This window comes from Staurois parvus, unplaced genomic scaffold, assembly GCF_062004578.1.
Source record: "Staurois parvus isolate SC_StPar_1 unplaced genomic scaffold, SC_StPar_1.0 ptg000096l, whole genome shotgun sequence".
In the NCBI taxonomy this organism is placed as follows: Eukaryota; Metazoa; Chordata; class Amphibia; order Anura; family Ranidae; genus Staurois; species Staurois parvus.
In genome coordinates, this window is record NW_028317892.1 from 16,303,172 (window position 1) to 16,326,273 (window position 23,102).

At 38.2% G+C, this 23,102-nt stretch overlaps 1 protein-coding gene across 8 annotated transcripts in view; it reads left to right on the top strand.

Moving 5' to 3' along the window:
- The window catches only part of PTBP3 (polypyrimidine tract binding protein 3), a 226,861-nt gene extending 204,210 nt beyond the window's left edge, over window positions 1-22,651 (top strand). For 7 of the 8 annotated variants that reach the window (XM_089670937.1, XM_089670941.1, XM_089670939.1 and 4 more), the window contains 6 exons: window positions 1,411-1,550; window positions 1,794-1,827; window positions 5,663-5,755; window positions 7,215-7,431; window positions 10,621-10,698; window positions 11,936-22,651. In XM_089670937.1, the coding sequence (XP_089527063.1) occupies window positions 1,411-1,550; window positions 1,794-1,827; window positions 5,663-5,755; window positions 7,215-7,431; window positions 10,621-10,698; window positions 11,936-12,068 (695 nt within the window). In that variant the 3' untranslated portion in view covers window positions 12,069-22,651. Of the gene's footprint in view, window positions 1-1,410; window positions 1,551-1,793; window positions 1,828-5,662; window positions 5,756-7,214; window positions 7,432-10,620; window positions 10,703-11,935 lie in introns of those variants that run through there. The other variant, XM_089670943.1, reaches the window with a different exon arrangement.
- The last annotated feature ends 451 nt before the right edge of the window (window positions 22,652-23,102 follow it).

Sequence of the window (23,102 nt, forward strand, 5' to 3'; positions counted from 1 at the left end):
ATTTAGCTGACTCTGCTGAACAGTTCTACTATAAATTCACGGTCATTGAAGTGATCATGAGCTACCAGCCGATGTACGGCGTGCTGACCTGGTTAGCTGGAATTGGTTCTGGAGGCCTGTATACTTTATTCACATTGCAGTGAAGGGGTAAAAGCTGTGCTTAAAGCAGAAATCTACCCATAACAACTTAATAAAAAATAATGTTCTTTAGCAAGGAATGTGCATTCCACATTAATATTTATTCTGCCAAAAATGGTGTATGCTGTAAATTCTGCACGACGACTAGAAAAAGAGAGCAACTGAGCATGTGCAGAGCAGAGTGAGACAGTGTATTACTGGATTTTAAACAGTATAGACACTTATGTTTAATCGCTTACATAGCTATACCTGCAAAAGGGGCCAGCCTGAAGTATAGTAGCACTTAATTTTCTGACTAAAGTTCCACTGTAGCCTCCCTGGCGGTATTCCCGAGTGTAGCTCGGGGTAAAGTTTCAGTACCACAAGCGGTAACCCCGAGCTACACTTGGGCTTACCATGCGGCGCTGCTCCACGATCCCTCGGTCATTTACCTTGTCCTGCACTCCCGCGATGTCCCTGCTGCAGTGTCCCTGGCAATGTAATCCGGTGGATGCCGGTATCTGTCATCTGGGTTCCGCCCTCTGCGAGCGTCGGGACGTACGGGAGACGGAACGGCGGGAAATTTGAAAATGACAAAAAGTGACATTCACAAAATACACTAAAATCACATAGTAAAACATTACTGTACCAAACCATGTCACATACATTTTGTCCCTAGTGCTTTGTCCTGTGCCCTGCCTGCATTTTTACTGTTCTTTCTACCTGGAAACTGAGAAACGTCCATGGCGTCCAAAAAGCGTCCCTTTAGGTCAAAAGCGGTTTTAGACCAGCTAGAGAACAGCGATAGTAAATTAGAACCACTTGCAGAATTGAGTGATAATGATTCGTGGGGAAATTCGTCATCAGGCACTGAAAACGATTTTGTGACTTTGCTCAGTGATGTGCGAACTTGGCGCTATATTTCAAATTTCAGTGTTTTTGGTTTGATTATTTTATTGAATTAAATGTATTATTGTATTTTTTATGATTATTAAATTATAATTTATGATTTCGTGTTTCAAATTTTATCATACCCGGGATGTTTACTAGACTCTTGTTCGGACAGATTTCAGTGAGTTATTCCTAAGAATTACAGGCCTACAATATATAAAGCCAAATTTCCATGCAAAATAATGGTACTGCTTTCAGCACCAAAAATCTGAAATAATCATACCGTCAGGGAGGTTAATAGGACTGATTCAGTGTTAACATACTCACCCATGAAAAGCATATTGATGAGTTTGCATTTACCGGACATTGTGGATAAGCCTTTGATCTGCTTATGTTTTGCAGGCCTTTCCGTTTCAAGTGTACCTGGGGCTCTTGGCCCTCTTGCTCTTACCACTTCCGCTATCACTGGTCGTATGGCAATTCCAGGGATGACTGCCATTCCTGGACATTCAGTTCTCTTAGTCAGCAATCTAAATCCTGATGTAAGCTTTTTTTTTTTTTTTTCCTCCACACATGTAGTCTCCTCATACGTTTGCTTGCATCTATGGACGACATAGTTCTTCATAATATAAAATATTTGTTCATATGATGCTGTGTACTCATATTTTTTTTTTTACACCAGAAACCTCTTATATGGTTTATTACTTTGGCTATTTATGTTTATATTTATTTCATGTTACTGTATTTTCATGGTCTGTTTAATTTTTGTGCAATTATTTCCACAGCTTATTACACCTCATGCACTCTTCATCTTGTTTGGTAAGTAAATTGATTTGTTTGTTTTTGCTAAAACTATGCATGCAAATGTCAGACTGATATCCATGTCCAATATACTAGCTGCCCAACAGAATTTTAGGTTGGTTTGGAACCTTTAAGCCCTGTTCACATCTGAGCAATTTGAAGTTGTGTGCAGAATCAGCATGATTCTGCCAGCACTTCCAAATCACGCTAAGATCACAAAACACGCAATGCACGTTTTGGTGCAAATCATTCTTAACCACTTCAATATCATTTTTTTTTTTGCACAAATAGATCTTTCTTTTAGTGGTAGCTAATCACCACTGATTTTTTTTTTTTTTTTTTTGCTAAATAAAACAAAAAACACTTGAAATTTTTGAAAAAAACGCACTTTTCTTTGTATCTGTTATAGAAGTTTGCAAATAAAATGTCTTCATAAATTTAGGTCAAAATGTATTCTGCTACATTTCTTTGGTGAAAATAATAATTGAATTTGTATTTTTTTTTTTCCTTCAAATGTTTCTATTTTTTTTAAATTTATTATTACTATTTTATTTTTCAGCACACTGTGACAAAAGCAATACAATGTTACCATAGTAACATTGAACTATTCTGAGCAAGTGCACAGGATTTTTTTTAACACATTATGATTGCTAATACCAATGTATTTCATTGATATTTGCAATAATTACTGAATGAAACAGATTCATTCAGTCTTTTGTTGTGATTGGGCAAAGCTGATCACATGATAGAGATGGGCTGTGATTGGCCTTGTCTGTATCATGTGACTGCCTTGACCAGTCACAGCTAACAACATAATTGTATACAATGGATGGCATGACAGGAAGCCATCCATTGTATACAATTGACATGTGATCTGCTGTGATTAGTCACAGCGGTCACATGACACTGGCAATGGGCTGGTGTAGTGATATGTCATTGGCTGTGTCCCGTGGACACAGCCAGTGACAGATTGTGCCGCTGTGCAGTCCCGCGGCCGCTTGAGCGGCTCATTTTGACAGGACGCCATATGACACCCAGTCACATCGGCGAGTGTGTCGCCCGGCCATCAGTCTGCTATAGGGCGGGCAGGAAGGTGTTAATTGTACCTCAAATGAGCTGCAACTTTGCCCTGATTGTCATGCAACAAAATGTGTGAAAAAGCAGTGCAAAACATGCATTAAAAATGCGCCTAGCTCAGTGGCAAAATTTAATACATGAGCTTCTTTGACTTGGCAAACCCACATAGGGCAGCCCATGCAAGTTAGTGGAGTTTTGCTTCCTGCCCCCTCCTTGTTTTTTCACCTCCAATCATCCTGTGTCATTGCATAGGTTAGCAGATCTCCATTGAGACTACTGGGGTGTTCTGAAACAAGGTTCCAGGTAAAATGTTTCAGGTTCCTGAGGCAAAATGTTTTCAGGGTTTTTGTTTCAAACTTGTTTACCATTCCCAAATACAAAAGAGACAAGAGACCTCCAGCTCTGCAAGGAGAGAGTCTAAACTGGCAACCCTATCCTGCAAGGAACCCTTTCTGGATGTGTACTGGGACACGATTGTGTTGAGGCGCAGGAATTCCTCCGATCCAAGGTAGTTTCTACCTTTCGTCTTAACCAGGACATCATTTTTCCATCCCTCTGTCTGGCTTGATTTCACTAAAAGGAAATTTCCAGACATTTTATGGATGTGGTTCAGGCTGTGAGTCTTTCAGCCACTGCTTCTCTCAGAAAAACTGATTAGCTTTTTTTGTCATTCTGGATGATTTGCATAAGGGTACTTTGGCTTCCCTTTCCACCATCTTTATGGTGTAAATGTGTTCTCTATTCTCAGACCAAGCTTATGATCTCAAGTACCAGGTTCCACCCTTTCCTGTTAAGATGCACTCTGCTTGATTTATTTGGTGTCCTGGGGTTTTTTGCATCAATTGACTTTTTCCAAGATTTGGGAAAACCGCCTGGTCATCTGTTTACACTTTCTCCAAGTTCTACCAGATGGATATTGAGGCCTCATTTGATGCCAACTTTGGGCATAAGGTCCTTCAAGTAGCTTTTTGAGCTGCAGGCAGTCCGCAGTTTTCAGTTTTCTTGTTCCTGCTAACATTTGTTTACTGTGTTGCCCACCCATCAGTGGACTGCTTTTGGACATCCTTAAGATGAAAGGCTTGCTCTCAAAAGACAAGAAAGAAAATAGGACTTTTGTACTTACCATAATCCTTTTTTGCCATTCATTGCGGCCACAGTTCTCACCCCTATGTATTTGTGTTACATACTCTAGGTTAGGGGTCCTCAAACTTTTTAAACAGGGGGGCCAGTTCACAGACCTTCACACAGTTGGGGGACCAGACTATAGTTTGAAAATGTGAACAAATTCCTATGCACACCGCACATATTTCATTTGTAGTGCAAAAAAACAGGCCAAAACAATACAATATTTAAAGTGCACTGGACACTGCAATGCATTGTACATGCTAAAGCACTTGGCACCACCATGCACTGTGCACTAACTCACTGGACACCGCCATGCACTGTACTCTGTAGCGCACTGGACACCGCCATGCACTGTACTCTGTAGCGCACTGGACACCGCCATGCACTGTACTCTGTAACGCACTGGACACCGCCATGCACTGTACTCTGTAGCGCACTGGACACCGCCATGCACTGTACTCTGTAACGCACTGGACACCGCCATGCACTGTACTCTGTAGCGCACTGGACACCGCCATGCACTGTACTCTGTAGCGCACTGGACACCGCCATGCACTGTACTCTGTAACGCACTGGACACCGCCTTGCACTGTACGCTGTCACACTGGACACCGCAATGCACTACACTGTAACGCACTGGACACCAAAATGCACTGTGCCTGGTGTGTTCTCCTCTCCTGGTTCTCCTCTGACTGTAGCAGGTGAAATCAGAGGCTTCCAGGCTGCCGCTGTCTGGGTCCTCGAGGCTGAGGAGCCAGTGAGCAGCCTAGCTATTTCCGGTCCGTTTTTTTTGGTTTTGGTTTTTATTCATGCTGGGTTATCCAGGGCTGGCCTAAATTTTTTTTTTTTTTTTTGTGCTGTTGTTCTTTTTTAATGCCAGTGTCCAATCGTCCTGTAGGGTGCAGCATACCTGAAGTTAAAAACTGTGTCCTCCAATGGACTTCAAGAATGTACAAATGTATAACGTCTGTGGACTCACAGCAACAATTGTAGCCAAAGATGGTTCTAAATATTAAGTGTTTCTAAAGTCTAAATGTTTTTTTAGCTTAATGCATTCTCTGCAGTAAGGTTAAAAAAACAAAAAACTCCCCACTACTGTGTATGTCTATGGATGCACACAACCTGAATTGGTAGCGGACCAGCACGGGTCTTAGCCATGCGTTTGCTAGGAGGGCACCCGGAGGAAAGGCCAACAGAGAGCGGCAGCGGGGGACCAACAAAGAGGAAGTAAGGGACCGATATTTGCAATATCATTGCACAGAACAGGCAAGTATAACACTTTTTTTTTATTATTTTAAAGCAAAAACTTTAACTTGTGGGTGAACATTTATGTAACAAATTACTGGTTTTTTTTTTTGTTTTTTTTTTTCATTGTCTATGCTAAATGTGAAAAAGTCCAAGGATTGTGGAGGTAATTAATAATTTCACTTTCCACTGAAGGAAGCTAGAGTCAGTGCAATTTATAGGCCTCTTTAAATGGGGTATATTTTGAAATTTTTTTACGCAAAGCTGTAAATTTATACTGATATTAAATGCAAAGTATATAAATGAAATAAATTATTTTGGACATATGCAGTGATGCACTATTTCTGTAACCCATAATAAGCCTAAAAAACTTGTTGAGCAGTTTCCGTCTTTTTTTTCTTTCTAGGAGTCTATGGAGATGTCCACCGTGTAAAAATTCTGTTTAACAAAAAGGAAAATGCACTGGTGCAGATGGCGGATGCAAACCAAGCACAACTGGGTAAATATGTAGTCAAGAATTGTATATACTTTGTACATGACACTTCTTTTCCTCCTAATGCTGTGTCACAATTCAAAAAAGCATTTAGGACGATTCTTTTAATGCCTGAGTTCTGAGCAATGTTTTAAAATGGCATAGGGACAGTTGTTTGTCCCAATTTGCCCTTGTGCTGTGTTGAAACAGCATCCAGACTCGGAAGCTCCTGTGGGGGGCCCCTGCCGGCTTTAGCACTGGAACCAGCAGCCAGCTAAGATCTAGCGATAAGTCCAATAGCTGAAATGATCAAAAAACTTTCCAATTTTGCTACACAGGGCTCCATAGCAGCACCTATGACAGATCACTGTAAACACAATGCTTCTACATTGTGCTTACATTGAAAAGGATGTGATGATATGAGTGATGTTGCAGCTCTGTTCAGCCTCTCCCTGCAGCCAGTATATCACTACTATAGTGATCTATTGCTAGCTAATTGCAGCCAACAGTTGATTATTATTAGAAGTGATCTGTTGCTGCACAGCCACATGTGGGGCCTTGATCAGGTCTCTGCTGTCCAGATCCAAACGCCCTATGAAGAAGAAAAAAAAAAGGTGTAAATAAAATCGTAAATATACTGCGTGCATAAATAATAAACAGTGGGGGTATTTTTCCTAACTGGAGCAAGCTGGTCATGGAAACCAATCGGCTTCAGCTTTTTCAGTTAAGCTTGGAAAATGCACAGCTGCTCCAGTTATAATAAATTCCCCTGTGTGTGTATTATCCGAACGCTCAGGGTGCTCATGCTGACCTGTGGCTCCTGCACTCAGCCAAACCTGTGAGAGCACTGAGTAGGGAGAGAAGACCACTAGCTGGGCATAGTGCTGGATTGATACAGGAGTCGGGTAAGTTTTTGGGGAGGGGTGTGTTACAGTAGGCGGCAAAAAGTTTTTACCTTAATGCAGGGAATACATTAAGGTAAATGGTTTCACTTTAAAATCACTTTAAGATGATGTTTAAAAACGTAATTAAGGATGGTTTCAAGTAATGCTTAAATGGGTTTTATAGGAGTATTGCTTGTCTGCCTAAACTTTTGCTTTAACCCCTTCTTGCCCACAATCTGTAGACTAATGCACTCTTGCACAGTGCCCTGTACTGAGGTTGGTATACTGTGCATGACTGCTAGCTGTCAAACCTAGTTGTCACTATTTGCTTCAGCCCCACTAAGGATCAGGAACGAGTTGAAGTGGTAGGCAATCAGTGATCATGGCATCATTTAGGAAAAAAAATGCAACCACTGCATTCTCTAGATGGCAGTGTGCCTCTTTATTACTGTAATGGTACTGATACAGTTATAGTATTTAAACCAGAAAAAATAAGCTTTTTCTTGTTCGCATTTTTGACCACATGTCAACTTACATTAAAAACAAACAAACATATGCATACATTTCTATTTATGGTTTTGTTTTTGCTTTTATTTTACCAGCCATGAGCCATCTAAATGGGCAGAGGCTTCATGGAAGAGTACTACGAATTACTTTATCAAAGCATCAGTCTGTCCAACTTCCTCGCGAAGGACACGAAGACCAAGGCCTTACTAAGGACTACACCAGCAGCCCATTGCATCGCTTTAAGAAACCAGGCTCCAAGAACTTCCAAAATATCTTCCCTCCCTCTGCAACACTGCACCTGTCTAACATCCCGTATGTACAACAGAATCTTTGTGTTTGCTGAGTTTTCTCATAAAGTTGTGGGACAAATGCAATTATGAAATTACTATAGCAGAATTATCCCATTTTAACCACTAGCCTACTGGGAAAATCCTGACATTTCTCTCCTACATGTACAGTGCCTTGAGTATTCATACCCCTTGAAATTTTCCACATTTTGTCACGTTACAACCAAAAACGTAAATATATTTTATTGGGATTTTATGTGATAGACCAGGCGTTTCCAAACTGTGGCCCTTTGCTAGCCTTTATCTGGCCCTTGGGGCACTATTCCTCCCAAATATATGAAGCAGTATTCCTCCCACTGACACCAACAATGGGACACTATTTCTTCCACTGATAACACTTATGGGGTACTATTCCTCCCATTAATACAAACGATGGGGCACTACTTTTCCTCCTTCTGACTACCAACCCTGAGGCTATGTTTATTCTCACTAATGCTGGCCATGAAATATTTTCTACTCCCCCTGGCCACACTTTAACATCTGAAGGACCAGAAACCAGCCCTTTGTTTGAAAAGTTTGGAGACCCCTGTGATAGACCAACACAAAGTGGCACATAATTGTGAAGTGGGAGGAAAATGATAAATGGATTTCAACATTTTTTTTACAAACAAATCTGTGAAAAGTGTGGCGTGTATTTGTATTCAGCTCCTCTGAGTAAATACTTTGTAGAACCACCTTTGGCAATTACAGCTGCAAGTCTTTTTGGGTATGTCTCTACCAGCTTTGCACATCCAGAGTGTGAAATGTTTGCCCATTCTTCTTTGCAAAATAGCTCAAGCTCTGTCAGATTAGATGAAGAGTGTCTGTCTGTGAACAGCAATTTTCAAGTCTTGCCACAGATTCTCAATTGGATTTAGGTCTGGACTTTGACTGGGCCATTCTAACACATGAATACACTTTGATCTAAACCATTCCACTGTACCTACGGTTGGGGTTGTTGTCCTGCTGGAATGTGAACCTCCACCACAGTCTCAAGTCTTTTGCAGACTCTGACAGATTTTCATCTAAGATTGCCCTGTATTTGGCTCCATCCATCTTCCCATCAACTCTGACCACCTTACTTGTCCCTGCTGAAGAAAAGCATCCCCACACATGATGCTGCTGATGATGGTGTGTTCATGGTGATGTGCAGTGTTTGTTTTCCACCACATATAGCGTTTTGCTTTTAGGCCAAAAAGTTAAATTTTGGTCTCATCTGACCAGAGCACCTTCTTCCACATGTTTACTGTGTCCCTCACATGACTTCTCGCAAGCTGCAAACAGGACTTCTCATGTCTTTCTTTCAACAATGGCTTTCTTCTTGACACACTCCCATAAAGGCCAGATTTGTGGAGTGCATGACTAATAGTTGTCCTGTGGACAGATTCTCCCACCTGAGCTGTGGATCTCTGAAGCTCCTCCAGAGTTACCTGTCCGTTTAGGTGGATGGTCATGTCTTGGTAGGTTTGCAGTTGTGCCATACTCTTCATTTTCATATGATGGATTGAACAGTGCTCTGTGAGATGTTCAAAGTTTGAGATATTTTTTTATAACCTAACTCTGCTTTAAACTTCTCCACAACTTTATCCCTGACCTGTCTGGTGTGTTCCTTGGCCTTCATGATGCTATTTGCTTACTAATGTCCTCTAACAAACCTCTGAGGGCTTCACAGAGCAGCTGTATTTATACTGAGATTAAATTACAAACAGGTGGACCTCTATTTACTAATTAGGTGCCTTCTGAAGGCAATTGGTTCCACTAGCTTTTAGTTAGGGGTATCAGAGTAAAGTGGGCTGAATACAAATGCACGCTTACACTTGTAAAAAAGTTTTGAAAACCATTTATTATTTTCTTTACACTTCCCAATTATGTGCCACTTTGTGTTGGTCTATCACATAAAATCCCAATAAAATACATTTATGTTTCTGGCTGTAACATGACAAAATGTGGAACATTTCAAGTGGTATGAATACTTTTTCAAGGCACTGTACAAATTATCAGAACCCACAAACCTTATATATATGTTTTATGCAGAGGCCCTAGGGAATAAAATGGTGGATGTTGCAAATTTTTATGTCACATGGTAATTAAGCATGAGATTAAAAAATAAACCCATTGATCTCTGCTTTCCAGAAAAAAAAATGGCAGTGTGTACATCTGCCAGAACCAGAAGTGATATCATGGCATTGCTTCTGGCCTCCCAGGACCATAGAGATGACTGGGCACCATCCAGTCCACGGGCAGCACTATGGCAACCCAGTGGCACAGCCAGATTGAATACCGAGCTCTCCCATGTGATCCCGGAGAAGTGGTGAAGGGAGAAGGGTTGACATCCCCTTTCACTGCCTGTAAAAGCAATCTAGCGCATAAGATGGCTTTTTCAAAGCTGGGAATTGCTGGCTGAAAATAAAGATACCGGGATCATGCCTGTAGCTACAGGCATCATCCCCTGTATATCAGATGAAAGTCAAGGACGACCAGAAACATCCCCCTGTCAGAAAGTGGTTAAGCTGATGAAAAACATTTCTATCTGTTGGGAAGATTTCCATTTCCTTTACTTTGCTGTATTTGTTCCACAAAAATAATGAAATGTGCACATGCCAATTTTTTTAAAAAGGGAACATTTTAAAAGGAAATCATTTAACTTGTACCATTTGCAAGGATCATAGTGACATTGACAGGCTGCCATAGTTCAGTCTACGCCTGTACATTGGTAGTACCTGTGAAGTGTAAGTAGTGTTAAACACTTTGCCATGTCTGTTTTTTTTTTTTTGTTTTTTTTTTTTAGACCAGCCCATTTTTATTTATCTTTTTTTAATATTTTCGTGTGAACCTTTAACAACTCAGTACTGCAAGGAAATACCATAATATCACTGGTGCATTCAGCTTCCTGCAATAGTGCTGATTGTCTTTTACCTAATGGAGGAACAGAATAAAAATCGTACTGTATTCCATCTGCAAGCTTACCTTGATTCAGCGCTTCAGCTGTCAGATGGCAGAAATCTGTTTCATCATTCGGTCCCCTATGTGAATGTACAGTCATCTAACCTTTTAATTTCACTTTTTTTTTCTTTGCAGTGTTTGAGCTGCTGTTCTATGTGATTTACTCCTGGTAAAACCTGAATGTGCATTGTTACATTTTAGTTTTCTTATTTTTTTTTTTTTTTCTTCAAAGGCCTTCAGTCTCTGATGACGACCTTAAGAGATTATTTGCAAGCACTGGATGTTCAGTAAAAGCCTTTAAATTTTTCCAGTAAGTTTCTTTATTCCCTATACTTACAGCACGGTCACTGTGGAATTGTGGAACATGCCTTTAGCCCTTCATTTTAAGCATGAAAGTTAAAAAAACAAACAAACATATATTTTGTGAAAGCAGACACCCTAGAGAATAAAATGTTCTTAGTTCCAATTTTTTTATGTCACACGATATTACCGCAAAGGTCTAGGAAGCTCACAATTTCGGTAAAAATCACACTAAAGTGAATTTTGGGCAAACAAACACAATAAATTACCCAAATTTTTGGTAAAATATAAAAGGCAAGGTTGCACCGAATGAATAGATACCCACTATGTCAAACTTTAAATTTGTGTGCGCCTGTGAAATGGTGACAAACTTAAGTACCCTATATTTTCTATAGGCGACACTTCAAAAGCCCCTACAGCTCATCCTTTTAGTATTACAGAGGAGGTCTTGTGCTAGAATTATTGCTTTCACTCCGGCGTGCGTAGCAAAATGTAACATGTATCGCAAGCTACGTTTTCATGTGTAGGCACCCCCAGTGCATGTGTTTACATTCGTATGTATGTATATGTGGGGGGCTCAATTTTTGGGGGGAAAGGGGGGGGGGGCAATTATGTGCTTGGGTGTAACGTTATTTTTTTGCAAAAAGCAAAGGTTTTTTTGCTTAGCTTTTTTTTTTTTCTTCACATAGGGGACACAAGGTCCCTTATGTGATCCCTTGTAGGTGACAGGTTCTCTTTAATGAGACATGCAAAGTCTTCTTAATCATAAAGAGCTGTATAGACAGTTGTCATTTTTAATATTTGTTTGGATGCTATTCCAATAAAACTTTTGTAAATGGAAAAACACTGCGTAGAGGAAAATATCCTTTTCATTCTTTGTGCAAACATTTTTACATCCATTAGCTCCAGCTTTCCTTCTGTTTTGCTTCAGAAAGGCAAAGACAGTACTACATGATCAATTCATTTTTGTACTCTGATGCTGGCCAGAAATAGATACTGAAATTAGCCACATGTCCTGATTTGAACTGGCTTTTTCTGAGGTCTTTTTTTTTTTTTTCTTCCTGACACCTATGTTCGCAGTAGTGGCAGTTTCCATAGACGCACATGGTTTCTGTCCATTCTGTGTTTTCTTCAGATTTATCGAAAATCATAAAGGAGGGGAGCTGGATCTAAAGCTGCCTATGTATATAAACCCATATATTTCATAAAATAAGAATTTAACCATGGTGTTTGCTTTATTTTTAAAGGAAAGATCGAAAGATGGCCCTTATCCAACTTGGATCACTGGAAGAAGCTATACTGGCTCTAATTGAACTGCACAACCATGACTTGGGAGACAACCACCATTTGAGAGTTTCCTTCTCCAAGTCAATGATATAATTTCTGCGCCATTGTTTTCCCACTTATTTTCTTGAAAATACTGGACCATGGTTTTGGCTCAATCCCTCAGACAGAGACTGAAGATGCCAAGGCCAATTCAGCCTCATTTGTTCTGAAAAGAAAAAAATCTCTCCTCATACACGAATTTGTCACATAGAATGACCAAGGCAGAAATATTCCACTGTACAGCAGTGAAACAAGCAGATTAGTTTTGAGTTTTATTCATTTTGTAAAAACACCCTGGTGTTCATTTCCTTTTTGTTCCAAAACATTACACAGCATTTTTCTGACAATCATCGAGGTTTCAAGTTGCTTTAACGTAAATCATATCATTTTTATTTGAAAATTTTGTTTAAAAAAGTCTTTTTCTTATTTATAGCTGTACAGAGGTTAACGTTAAATGTGATTACTAGACTCCTATGCTCCTCTATCATATCATGTTATATTTGAATTTTTATTGCATTCAATTTGAATGTCCCTGATGTTACGGGATGGTTGACTGTTTATCAATTGCAAAATAACTGTGTCCACCCAGTTTTTTTTTTTTTTTCATTGACTTTCATTTTTTAAAATATTTTTAGATTATGCACTAATATTTACCTATCTCTGTAATGTTGTTTTTTTTTTTTTTTCAGTTCTGCAAAACTGTAGACTTGATAATTAACTTAAATGACTTGAAAATACAACTCATTACATTCAAGCATTATGAAATACAATATAATGGCTATTTGCCAGATGAGATCTGTTGTGTAAACAGTGATTTTGGAACAAAATGAAAAGGTTCACAATTTAAACTATGAGCTATTTTTTTCTGATCAAAAAAAAAAAAAAAAGAAACGTTTACAGTCTTAACAATATGATTCAGGTCTCATTTGGTTTTTGCAGATTTTTAAGAAATTATTTTTGGTAATGTGTTAAAGACTTAAACCTCAAGGGTTTTTTGTACCACTATAATAACTGAAATCTATACATCAAAATTACTGTGTACTTATTTTACTTATGTGCCTTATGTGCTTATACAAATAGGCTAGATTTTTTCTGATGTATCTTCTGCAATCTTTATTGTGGGCTTGGTGAGAGAGTTTTTGTTCCCTATATTTCTAGATTTTATTTTTGTTTGTGTTTTTAATATATATGTTTGCTTTTTCTGTTGTGTCCATCAAGGTTACGGTTCAGTAGTGAACAGCTAATAAGAATACAGAAAAAAATTATAAAGCCTGCAGATCGATAATCTATATACATGCTTTCTTCAGGGGGCTGGAAATATTGAAAGTATACAAGCTAGGCTTTTTTAAATGAGAAACTGGATGTTGAGCCTTTAAAAGAAAAAAAAAAAAAAGGCTTTGGATGTGCCCTCCTATTGTAAGCCTCAAACAAGTTGGCTTGTATTATTCCATGGCGAAAATACATGTTAATTTAGCAAAAATACCTGTGTGTGAACTATGCTATTGAAATTCAGAGTGCGAGAGAGTCAATATCTCTGGCTTTTGTTTTTCTTCTTGTACTGATTTAGAAAAAACAGAGGAAAGGAAACTAATCCGATACGTTCATTGTCTAATTCATATGGGCAACACAGACACTTTTTTTTTTTTTTTTGTATTCGGGTTTTAGAAGTCCACCCTTTGTATACCTAGATTCCAGTACATGGTTGGCTTACACCCACGGAATGCACCTCAATGTGCACTTACAGCTGCAGGAAAATAGAAAACATGTTGATACATATTTTTTGTGTGGTGTTTTTATTTTTATTTTTTTGGGTCAGACTTTTAGCTGGCTTTAAAACACATGTGAATGTACCGGTATGTTAGTTTAATTACATTGTTTTATTTTAAATCTCATCTGTTGATTTTGAAATGCCAGTGAAAGCATTTCTTACTTTCTAGAATGATGGTCCAAAAATGGCTGGTTTGTTTGTTGTGTACCTGTTGAAAGATAGTAGCTTTTGGCCTGACTTCTTTCTTCCTATATATGTTCCATAGTCTGTAAACTGTTGCCTCACTCAGGATATCTTTAGTCTTTATTTTTTTTCTCCTGATGCATAACAAAATGCAAAAAATCTTGATATCCTATTCTCAAGAATGTCTTTTTACCGGCGCTGAATGTCAGTTGCTGCTATTGGCAAGAACATACAGTAGTAACAAAATGTAATATAGCAGAGTCAAGTTGAGGTCTTAGCTGGTCTAAGTACATTGTGTGGTGTTATACAAATTCTCATCCCTTTCATTGTTTAAATTATATATAAATATATATAGAATTCAAATTCACTATTTCTTTTTTTTTTTTTTTAATAGTATTCTTATAATAACACAAGATATCTTAAGGAACTTCAGTATAATGGAACAGTGTTTTCTCGAAATAACACATAATTTGAAGTACCTCTTACTAAATTTATAATGTGTGTTTAATCTATTCAGGGGCTGTTGGTTTTTATGACCATGCTAGCCTGTGTTAATTTAAATCCCTACTCAGGTAATTCTCATGAGCAAAAATTTATTGTCCTAATTTTAAGTGACAGCATATTAAAATTAAGCAACTGTTGATTTGTAACCTATTTAAGAAAAAAGTATATAAGTATATATTTTTTTTTTTTCAAATTGAAATAAGCGTTATTGACCACACATGCATTTTTGTCTTAATAAAATTATTTAAATAATGTTGTCATTGTGTATGTGGAAGGGTGTGTCTGCCATCACCACTGGTGGTGTGTTTGTGTAATCATTGGATGCATATAGAATATTGCAATAAAACATAGCGATGTGTCTGCTGGAACACCTGATTCCCCTTTTATATTTATAGGCAATAATGTTTTGGTACAACAGAACATCTTCCAGTACCAGTGAATAACGTAGGCCTTGTAGTCTGCCTTAGCTGTGTTCTTGTATGAGTTAATAAATTGCAATTCTAAGATGCTCTGTAGCTTGATAAAAATGACACAATGAAGCAATCGCTGTTTCTACCTTCTGTTCTATGATGGTTGAAACATTAAAATGGATATGTTGATTACCCTTCTTGCGTATGAAAATGGATATGTTTATCACCCTAAACTACTGTTCTCAAAGCTTATAGTCTTCCTTTTAGAACAATATTCAGTAGTGGAGAAATTTTCTCAAGTACATCTTGTGTGCTAATGCCTTTCAGATGTGGATTGAAGATATAAGATCACACCTTGCAATATTCTTTCAGGTTGTGACATCTCCATTTCTAGATTTCAGTTGCCATCTTCACATCTGAGATAGAGCATTGTGGCAGCAAAAATCTGATTGATTAGTTTGTTAATTTGCACTTCTGCCTAAAATCTATATCGAGCATCTTACCAGATACCATACAGCGTTACACCCAGTGTATAAATACTGATAGTTTGTATCTGGAGATTCAGAACCTGATACATAGTCTATGTCACTGACTTTGTCCACAGTTGCTTTTTGAACAGATATGCCATGTACTCACAGGCTATTCTAATAATTAATTCATGGATTGGCACCTTGGCTTGCAGCTTGATGTGCACAGTTGGCTTCCTATGAACTCAGTGTTTTAAAATGGTGAAGGAGGCAGCTGTAGCTCTCTTGATTGCAGGCACTCTCACATTGGCAGGCCTCAATATGCTGTCACTTGCAAACATATTCGTTTTGTAAAGCCAACAGAAAGTGAAAATAGTGTGACTATGCCCATCAATGATATATTAGACAGGGACAAAAATGTTTTATGTACTGCATGATATTAGATGAAGAAAACATTTTGTGGTTAACTGTTGTATCAGCAAGCATGTCTTTTTTGTTTTTTTTGCTTTGTGTACCATTGAGATTACTAGCTTGAAGGGTTATTGTGGGGAGAGAACTGTTAACTCCATTAAATATGTTTTTAGGTTATGTGTGCAATATATATAGTTTTTTGCTGTTTGATAGTGTAGAGCCATAGGTGGCTGTGTTTTATCCTTAAGAGAAAGTTGGCTCCATTCTTTTTGCTTGTCATAAAATAGTCCCAAGCTTAAGAAACCTATATATACAGTGACTTCTTTTAAGCTACTTTTGCAATTTTATAGCAACATGCTCCTATTTAGAAAATAAACCCAAAATGTATCTTACATTAAATGCTGGTCACATTTTTTGCCATGACTGATAGATCAAGAAGCATTTACCCCTTATGCATTGATACCCTTCACAAAGCTTTGACTGAGACAACACAGCTCAGAATACTACAGGTTTATATTCAATTAACAATTTTTGCTTGCTATTTGCTGGTATGGTATAAAATAAAGCGTTTTGGACATATTTCTTTCTGGATCACAGGAGTGCACTTACTTGTGACCCAGAATCAGCCAGCAGCAGGATAAAGTCCGCTGTCAGCTGACGTCACAGAGGCGGTCAAGCACCAGAAGGATCCTGGCAATAATATCAAGATCCACCCAGATGCCTGACCGACAGTTGGCTCAACCTCTCAGTGTGCCACTGAAAGCCTGAACCAGCAGCTCCTGCCCCTCCATAGCCCAGCTCTCCAGTGAGGGACAGAGCAGTGACTGACAGTCACTGCTCTTTGCTCAGAGTGGATAGAGAACTGAGCGATTCAATCAATTTCTTTTCTGCCATACTTTTGTTTTTGTACTCTTAAGCTATTAGATATAAAAGGATGATTTTGAAGGAAAAAAAATGTTGAATTTGAATGCAGTTGAGTGTAGTGTAAAAAAAAAAAGCCTTCTTGACTATGAATGTTATGTGCATATAAGCATCGGAATTCACATGAACCCACAATGTTGTCTCAAAAGTGTCCTATAGACACTTGCTAAATAGTTTGGTAAAAAATAAATACATATGTTTTCCTACAGTTCTGGGATCGATGTCCCTTCTTGTTGGGGTGTGTGTATATGTGTGTGTGTGTGTGTGTGTATATATGTATATGTATGTATATATATATATATATAATGCACACACACACGGTTAGCATTTGTAGTGCTACTTGGTGCACTGGCAAATGTAACATTCATGATCTTGAGCTTGAGGAGTCCCTGTCTAGGATTAACCTATATTCTATGTAACTGCATGATAAGTGCCTGTGATTGCCAGTTTTTGATAAATTGAATTTCCATATTGTGTGGAATGCTAGTTGTAAAAAAGACATAAAACACAATTTAATTAAAAGTGTTTTTAACTTGTCTATATAAGAGTATTATGATAAGTGAAAGTTTAATGGATCCTGTTTGAAATGGTCCAGAGAATCTAATTTTTGCTCACCTTATAGGCAAGCCTACAGTGCAGGTTTAAGTGGCTGTAGTGTTCCCATGTGTCATCATGTTATAGCTAAAACGTCTTCTTTTCCTAAACCCTTCCTAATTTGTGGCAGTACCTCCTATGCACATTAATTCTGTCATGTTTTCGGCCATACTACAGATAAGAAAAGTTGTATTGTATTGGAATTTTGAAGTCGGTTGGATTTCTAAAAGCTTTAATTTTGAATCCATTATCTTCAGGTAATAATGTTTAATTGATATAGCAAGGATTAATATTTTTTTGCATTTGCAATATATTTACATTTCACTATTTAATGTAAAGTTTGGACACTAAAACTTGGCTTACAAGAAATTCTGTGCTTTAGGGCTAAGGCCCCAAATTCTGATATTTCAGTTTTTGGAGGCTAAGTCACACTGGCTTCCTGTATCATTTGAGAACATTGCAGCTCACTGTAGAAATTTGGTAATGCCGAAACTGACTGCACTCCTGCGCATGCGGGAGTGAAGTCACCTCTGCCCGGCCAATGAAAGCAGCTGGAGATCTGAGACCCAGAAGCTGGCCACCCAAAGATGTCATTTCCTGGCCTTCTGTGGTATGTAAACGCTCTGGGGGACTTCACATCTAATGCTTCCCCATTGTGTTTCCTCTATTGATGTCTGTCAATTGACAGTTGTAAAATGGTTAGTTACGGTGCTGCAACTGTGTTAATGCAGATCAGTCTTATGTTATCCTAAAACTAACTCAGAGACTGCCAACAACTATGTAGTGGCTATACACTTGTAGATGTTTGAACAAACATTCCTAGAAACAGTTGTTCAAAATTCTTCATATATTTGATGACTGGATGGGTGTTAGTTTAATTCGAGTCATTTCCTGAATGAAAACCACATACTCTGTTAGAAATTAATTTGTTCAAGCAAACATTTCCATCTGGCCCTTTTCTTCTTTGCTGTGGTTGAAAACAAACACCAATTTGGCCCCACTTATGATTAGAAAATCAAACGCCCTTCCTAAAATGACAAATTTTGAATAAAATTCTACTAATGTATACCCAGCTTAAGTGTCTACCCATACATATGTCAAATAAAACATTTCTCACACATACATAGTTGTTTGATACAGTTTACTGATCTAGCATATCATATTTAATCATGTAAGTCTCCAGTGCCACTGTAAAATGGCACTGAAAATCAATAGGTCCAGATTGGGGATTCAGGCTGGTACTGGTGGCTGTCAGTCTAAAAGCTGAAACCATAATCTCCTGGGCTTCCAACGCTTCTACAAATCACACCATGGGATAGGAGAATGTAAACCCTATGGGGGGGAGATTTACTACAACTGGAGCTTTCACAATCTGATGCAGCTCTGCATGGTAGCCAATCAGCATCTAAATTCAGCTTGTTCAATTAAGCTTTGAAAAAAAAAAAAAAAAAACCTGGAAGCTGCACCAGATTTGGTATGCTTAAATTTCAGTAAATAACGACCTTCCATGTATTATCAAACGTAGACAACTCAAATAGTGTGAGGTGTGTGTATATGTATGTATGTATGTTATACAGGATTTATATAGTGCCAACAGTTTGCTCAGCGCTTTACAATAGAACGGGAGACAATACAGTTCAATACAAGAGGGTTAGGAGGGCCCTGCTCCTTGGAGCTTACAATCTAGGATGTATGTATGGATATATATATCCTACACACAGAGCAAATCCCCAGGTTACAACAATGATGAGTTTACTAACCCAAATGTCATTCATGTTTTTATCAATTGCAAGCATGTGTTGATTTGTACCTTCATTGTCCTGATTTAATCTTAACTAAAAGTGTTTTTTTACACCTTAATTTAATGCATTCTATGCATTAAGGTAAAAAACCTTTTCGGTGCAGCCCCCCCCCATTCCCCCTTATACTGACCTGACCCCACCTTGATTCAGCAATGGGCACGAGAGCAGAGGCTCCCCTGGGACTTTCTCTCATTTTCTCACACATCAGCAAGAGCCATTCTCTTGCTGCTGTCATTTACAATCAGTGAGCCAATGAGGAGGGGGCAGGGTTGAGCCACACTGTGTGTGTGTGTGTGTGTGTTTTTAAACAGACAATGTCCATTCACAGAAACGAGGCTCGGGAGCGAGCCTGTTCGAGTGCACCCTTAGCAAGAGGCTTGCTATTGAGGGGGGCCTGGCAGGGGGGAGGAGCCAGGAACCAAAAAGAAAAGGTTCATAGTTGCTCTGTGTGAAACCAATACACAGAGCAGGTACATTTAATAGGTTTGTTTTTGGGTTTTTTTAATTACAATCTCAGAGTAGTGTTGAAAGGAGAATAAAGCTTTCCCAAAGTAAAACACACACATTCAATTTGACCTTTACCACCATTCCGCTAGGTTACATAAAAGCCGAACTTATGTGGTGCCATTTTAAACAGCAGACTTTGTTGATTAATAGTGTATAATACAATACATTCAGGTAGACTACTGAACTTAAAATGTATAATATAGGAAACCATTCTCTGGGACTCGAGTGGATTTAGTGAGAGAAAAAAAGCCTGAGGACTTAAGTGGTTAAGGAAAATCTAACTAGTGTATGACCTGCTTATCTTTTTTATTTTAGGGTAGTTGAAATGTAAAAATTGGTCTGGTCCATATGGGGGACACAGGTACATCCTGAACTGGTTAATAGAGTTTGCATGGACTGACCTTCTATTTACACAAAGGCACATGTACTTAGGATTAATGTGCTGCTTTAGTGAATGGGGCAACACACCCTTATTTAGTTTGTAATTATTTCTAATGTAGATGTCATCATTATTATATGTTTGTGATGAATTAGTAGTTTTGTATTCTCGAATGTACTTTCAGTGTAAACAAGGTCTAATGTACAAGATTATGGAAAACTGTGGTTTAATACTCATCTTTATGACTTAACATACAGTAAGTTTGGAACAGTCGCTGCTCTCAGTGTTGCATTTATGCAGCTTCTAGGAGGTTACAACATAGTGATTTGATTTATTTGCCAAGGCAATGTTTATTTAGAAGTGTTCATGTGTCTTGAAACAAGTGGACATATGTTGTCATTTTAGCCTCTTAGAATTTGTTAATCTTTTACCTTACAATATTATCTACTGCTAGGTTTATCAATATTGTAAACCAGAAAATATATGTTCAATACACAAAGCTTTACACTAGGGCTCGTTTACACTAGTGGTAGCCTTCTGAAGAGTGATCCATAGTGGATCGCTTTTAGTGAACTTGTGACAGGCAGTGAGGAGCTGTTAAGTTGCTTCCTCCCCACCTGTTTCAACCCCTTAAAACCTGTACAACTGTGGGCTATTCTGGCCCTGTTCTCTTGAATAGGCTACATTCTTTTGTGGCAGTACTACCTGCCAAATGTGTCGGGGGGGGGGGGGGGGGGAATAATTTTTTGCCGCTATGATGTGTATATTCCCCCTGTACAGCTGCCTTTGCAGCTCAGGGTGGGGGTGATAAAAATGAGGCTCAAATGCCTGTTTTTACTGCCCCCATCAACTGCAAGTATAAACTAATCTTAAGGCACTCTGTTTTCTATAATGTGACTGTCATGTTCAAATTCCACTGAAAATAACTGCCACTTCTTTTGAAATAATGAATATTTTTCCTGGTATGTTAGCATTGTGAATTGAAACTCCTATTTTGTATTTATTTTTTAATATATATAGCCTTTGTGGCTTGAAGCAGGATGGTTTCACTAAAAAGGACCAAAGTTTATGTGCCTTCAATTTTCAATGTTAACTGTCCATATCTGAACCAGTGTAATATTCTTTTTACATTGGTTTATGCCTAAATGATGGGGATCTCACTGCAGGAATATTAAACGGGGAACTAAACCCTCCTATTCTTGACAACTAAGGAAGCTGCAATATTAGCCCCTGTTTGTTCTGCAGTTGCCATGGTGCTGCACATGTGATCAGTTATGAAACCAGCCATTTGATGGCTTGACGGTTCAGCTGAGAGCACAAGCAACCGTGATAGTTATCATTGATGGCATGCCTTGAATGTAACGGTTTTCTGAAACCATTAAATCAATGGATTTAGTGCCACTTATATGCTCCAGTGAATTGTCACCAGACAGTTAAGATTCCATGATCCTAGGCAGTAAGAAAAATGCATGAATCTCATCCCAGTTGATATGGGATGATGAGTGTACATCCTTCACATGCGCAGTAGGGGAACAAAACTGACCATACACTGAGCGATTCACGAGCGAGCAGTGGTTGGGCCTGTCTGAACCACTCTACCCGACATTCTTCAATTAAAAAAAACAAAGGAGCCGGGTGTAAAGTTGTTGGCTGAACAGTGCCCACATCACTATAGCTGTAGCAGGAGATTTGTGAACTCATGCAAGCTGAACGACAAAAAAAATTGATCAGTGTATGGCCAGCTTTAGCATTGTTCTTGCAAGTGTAGCCTTAAATGACACCATGAGAATGAGCATTCCTGCTTACTTGCAGTATAGATGTGGTCATTGTTGAGCATTAAATGCTTTCATACAGCACTAATGTAATAACCAATATGCAGCTATGTCATGAATTTGGAAACAGTCATAATTCATTTTTATTTTTCAGAAGATGCTAATAATTCTATTTTTAAAAACCTAGGTTTGCAGCATTAACCATGCCTACAAAGAAATGGTCACTACTTAAATGTTCGCTCTCAATTCCTGTGTCTTTTTGGTATGCGAGTATTGCACATTCTGTTTGTAAGCCCACAGTAGCACAAGTTTCATGATTTGACTAGACACATTCCTGTACTGTATCTAGAAAGTCACCTCATTGCTCTGACCAAAGATGTCTCTCCTGGTAATACAGAGACGTTTATCTGGCTGTGTACATTTTAGTTTTGAATATGCTATTTTAAAATAAAAGTGGCCTTTTTGACTTATTTCTTACACCCAATCATTTGCATTTTGTGACAGAATTCATTATTGCAAAGGTTTATGGAGAATTCAAGTACTGTATTGAAAAACAACAAAACAAAAAGTTTGTTGGCCAATGATTATATATTCCATAATCTGTACTGCCTCTTATGTATTTTTTTTTGTCCCTTCTATTACAAAGTATGTTCACTTGACATAACAAATGCTGTAAATATTTGTAACAACTTTTTTTTTTTTTACTAGGCAAAAAAGTGGTTTTTGGGAACAATTTAAAGTATACAGTGATTTTATATGAAAAACATCAGTTGACTTGTATATTTTGATAAGCAACAGTACCAGCTTTCATTTGTGACAATGTAGAGGGTGGATGGGGCAGCAAGATTCCATGTATGTTGTGATGACCTGTTACTTAATGAAAAGTGAAGATGAATATTAAAGAAAACATATTTTCTAACTGCGTAGTGCATGTTTGTTTTACATTCATGTATAATATTTAAAATATATATATATATTTTTTAGTATTTGTATTACAAATACTACTCATACCTATGCTTACTCCTTTCCTTATAACTCTAGCTGTTTGTAGCATGCCTTTAATAAATGTCATTACGTCTATACTGTCTTACATTTTCCTGTATTCTTGTCTTTATCTGCTTTTGGTTTTTTTTCTTTATTTGTAAATCTAATTTTATGTTTTTTTCCTTGCATTTTTCCCTATATACTACTGTGGGGAAGATTTACTAAAGCTGGTTCACTCAGAATCTGATGCAGCTGTGTGGTAGCCAATCCGCTTCTAACTTTAGCGTGTTCAATTAGCTTTGGCAATAAAAACCTGGAAGCCGATTGGTTTCTGTGCAGAAGTGCACCTGATTTTGTGCACTCCAGCTTTAGTAAATAAACCCTGA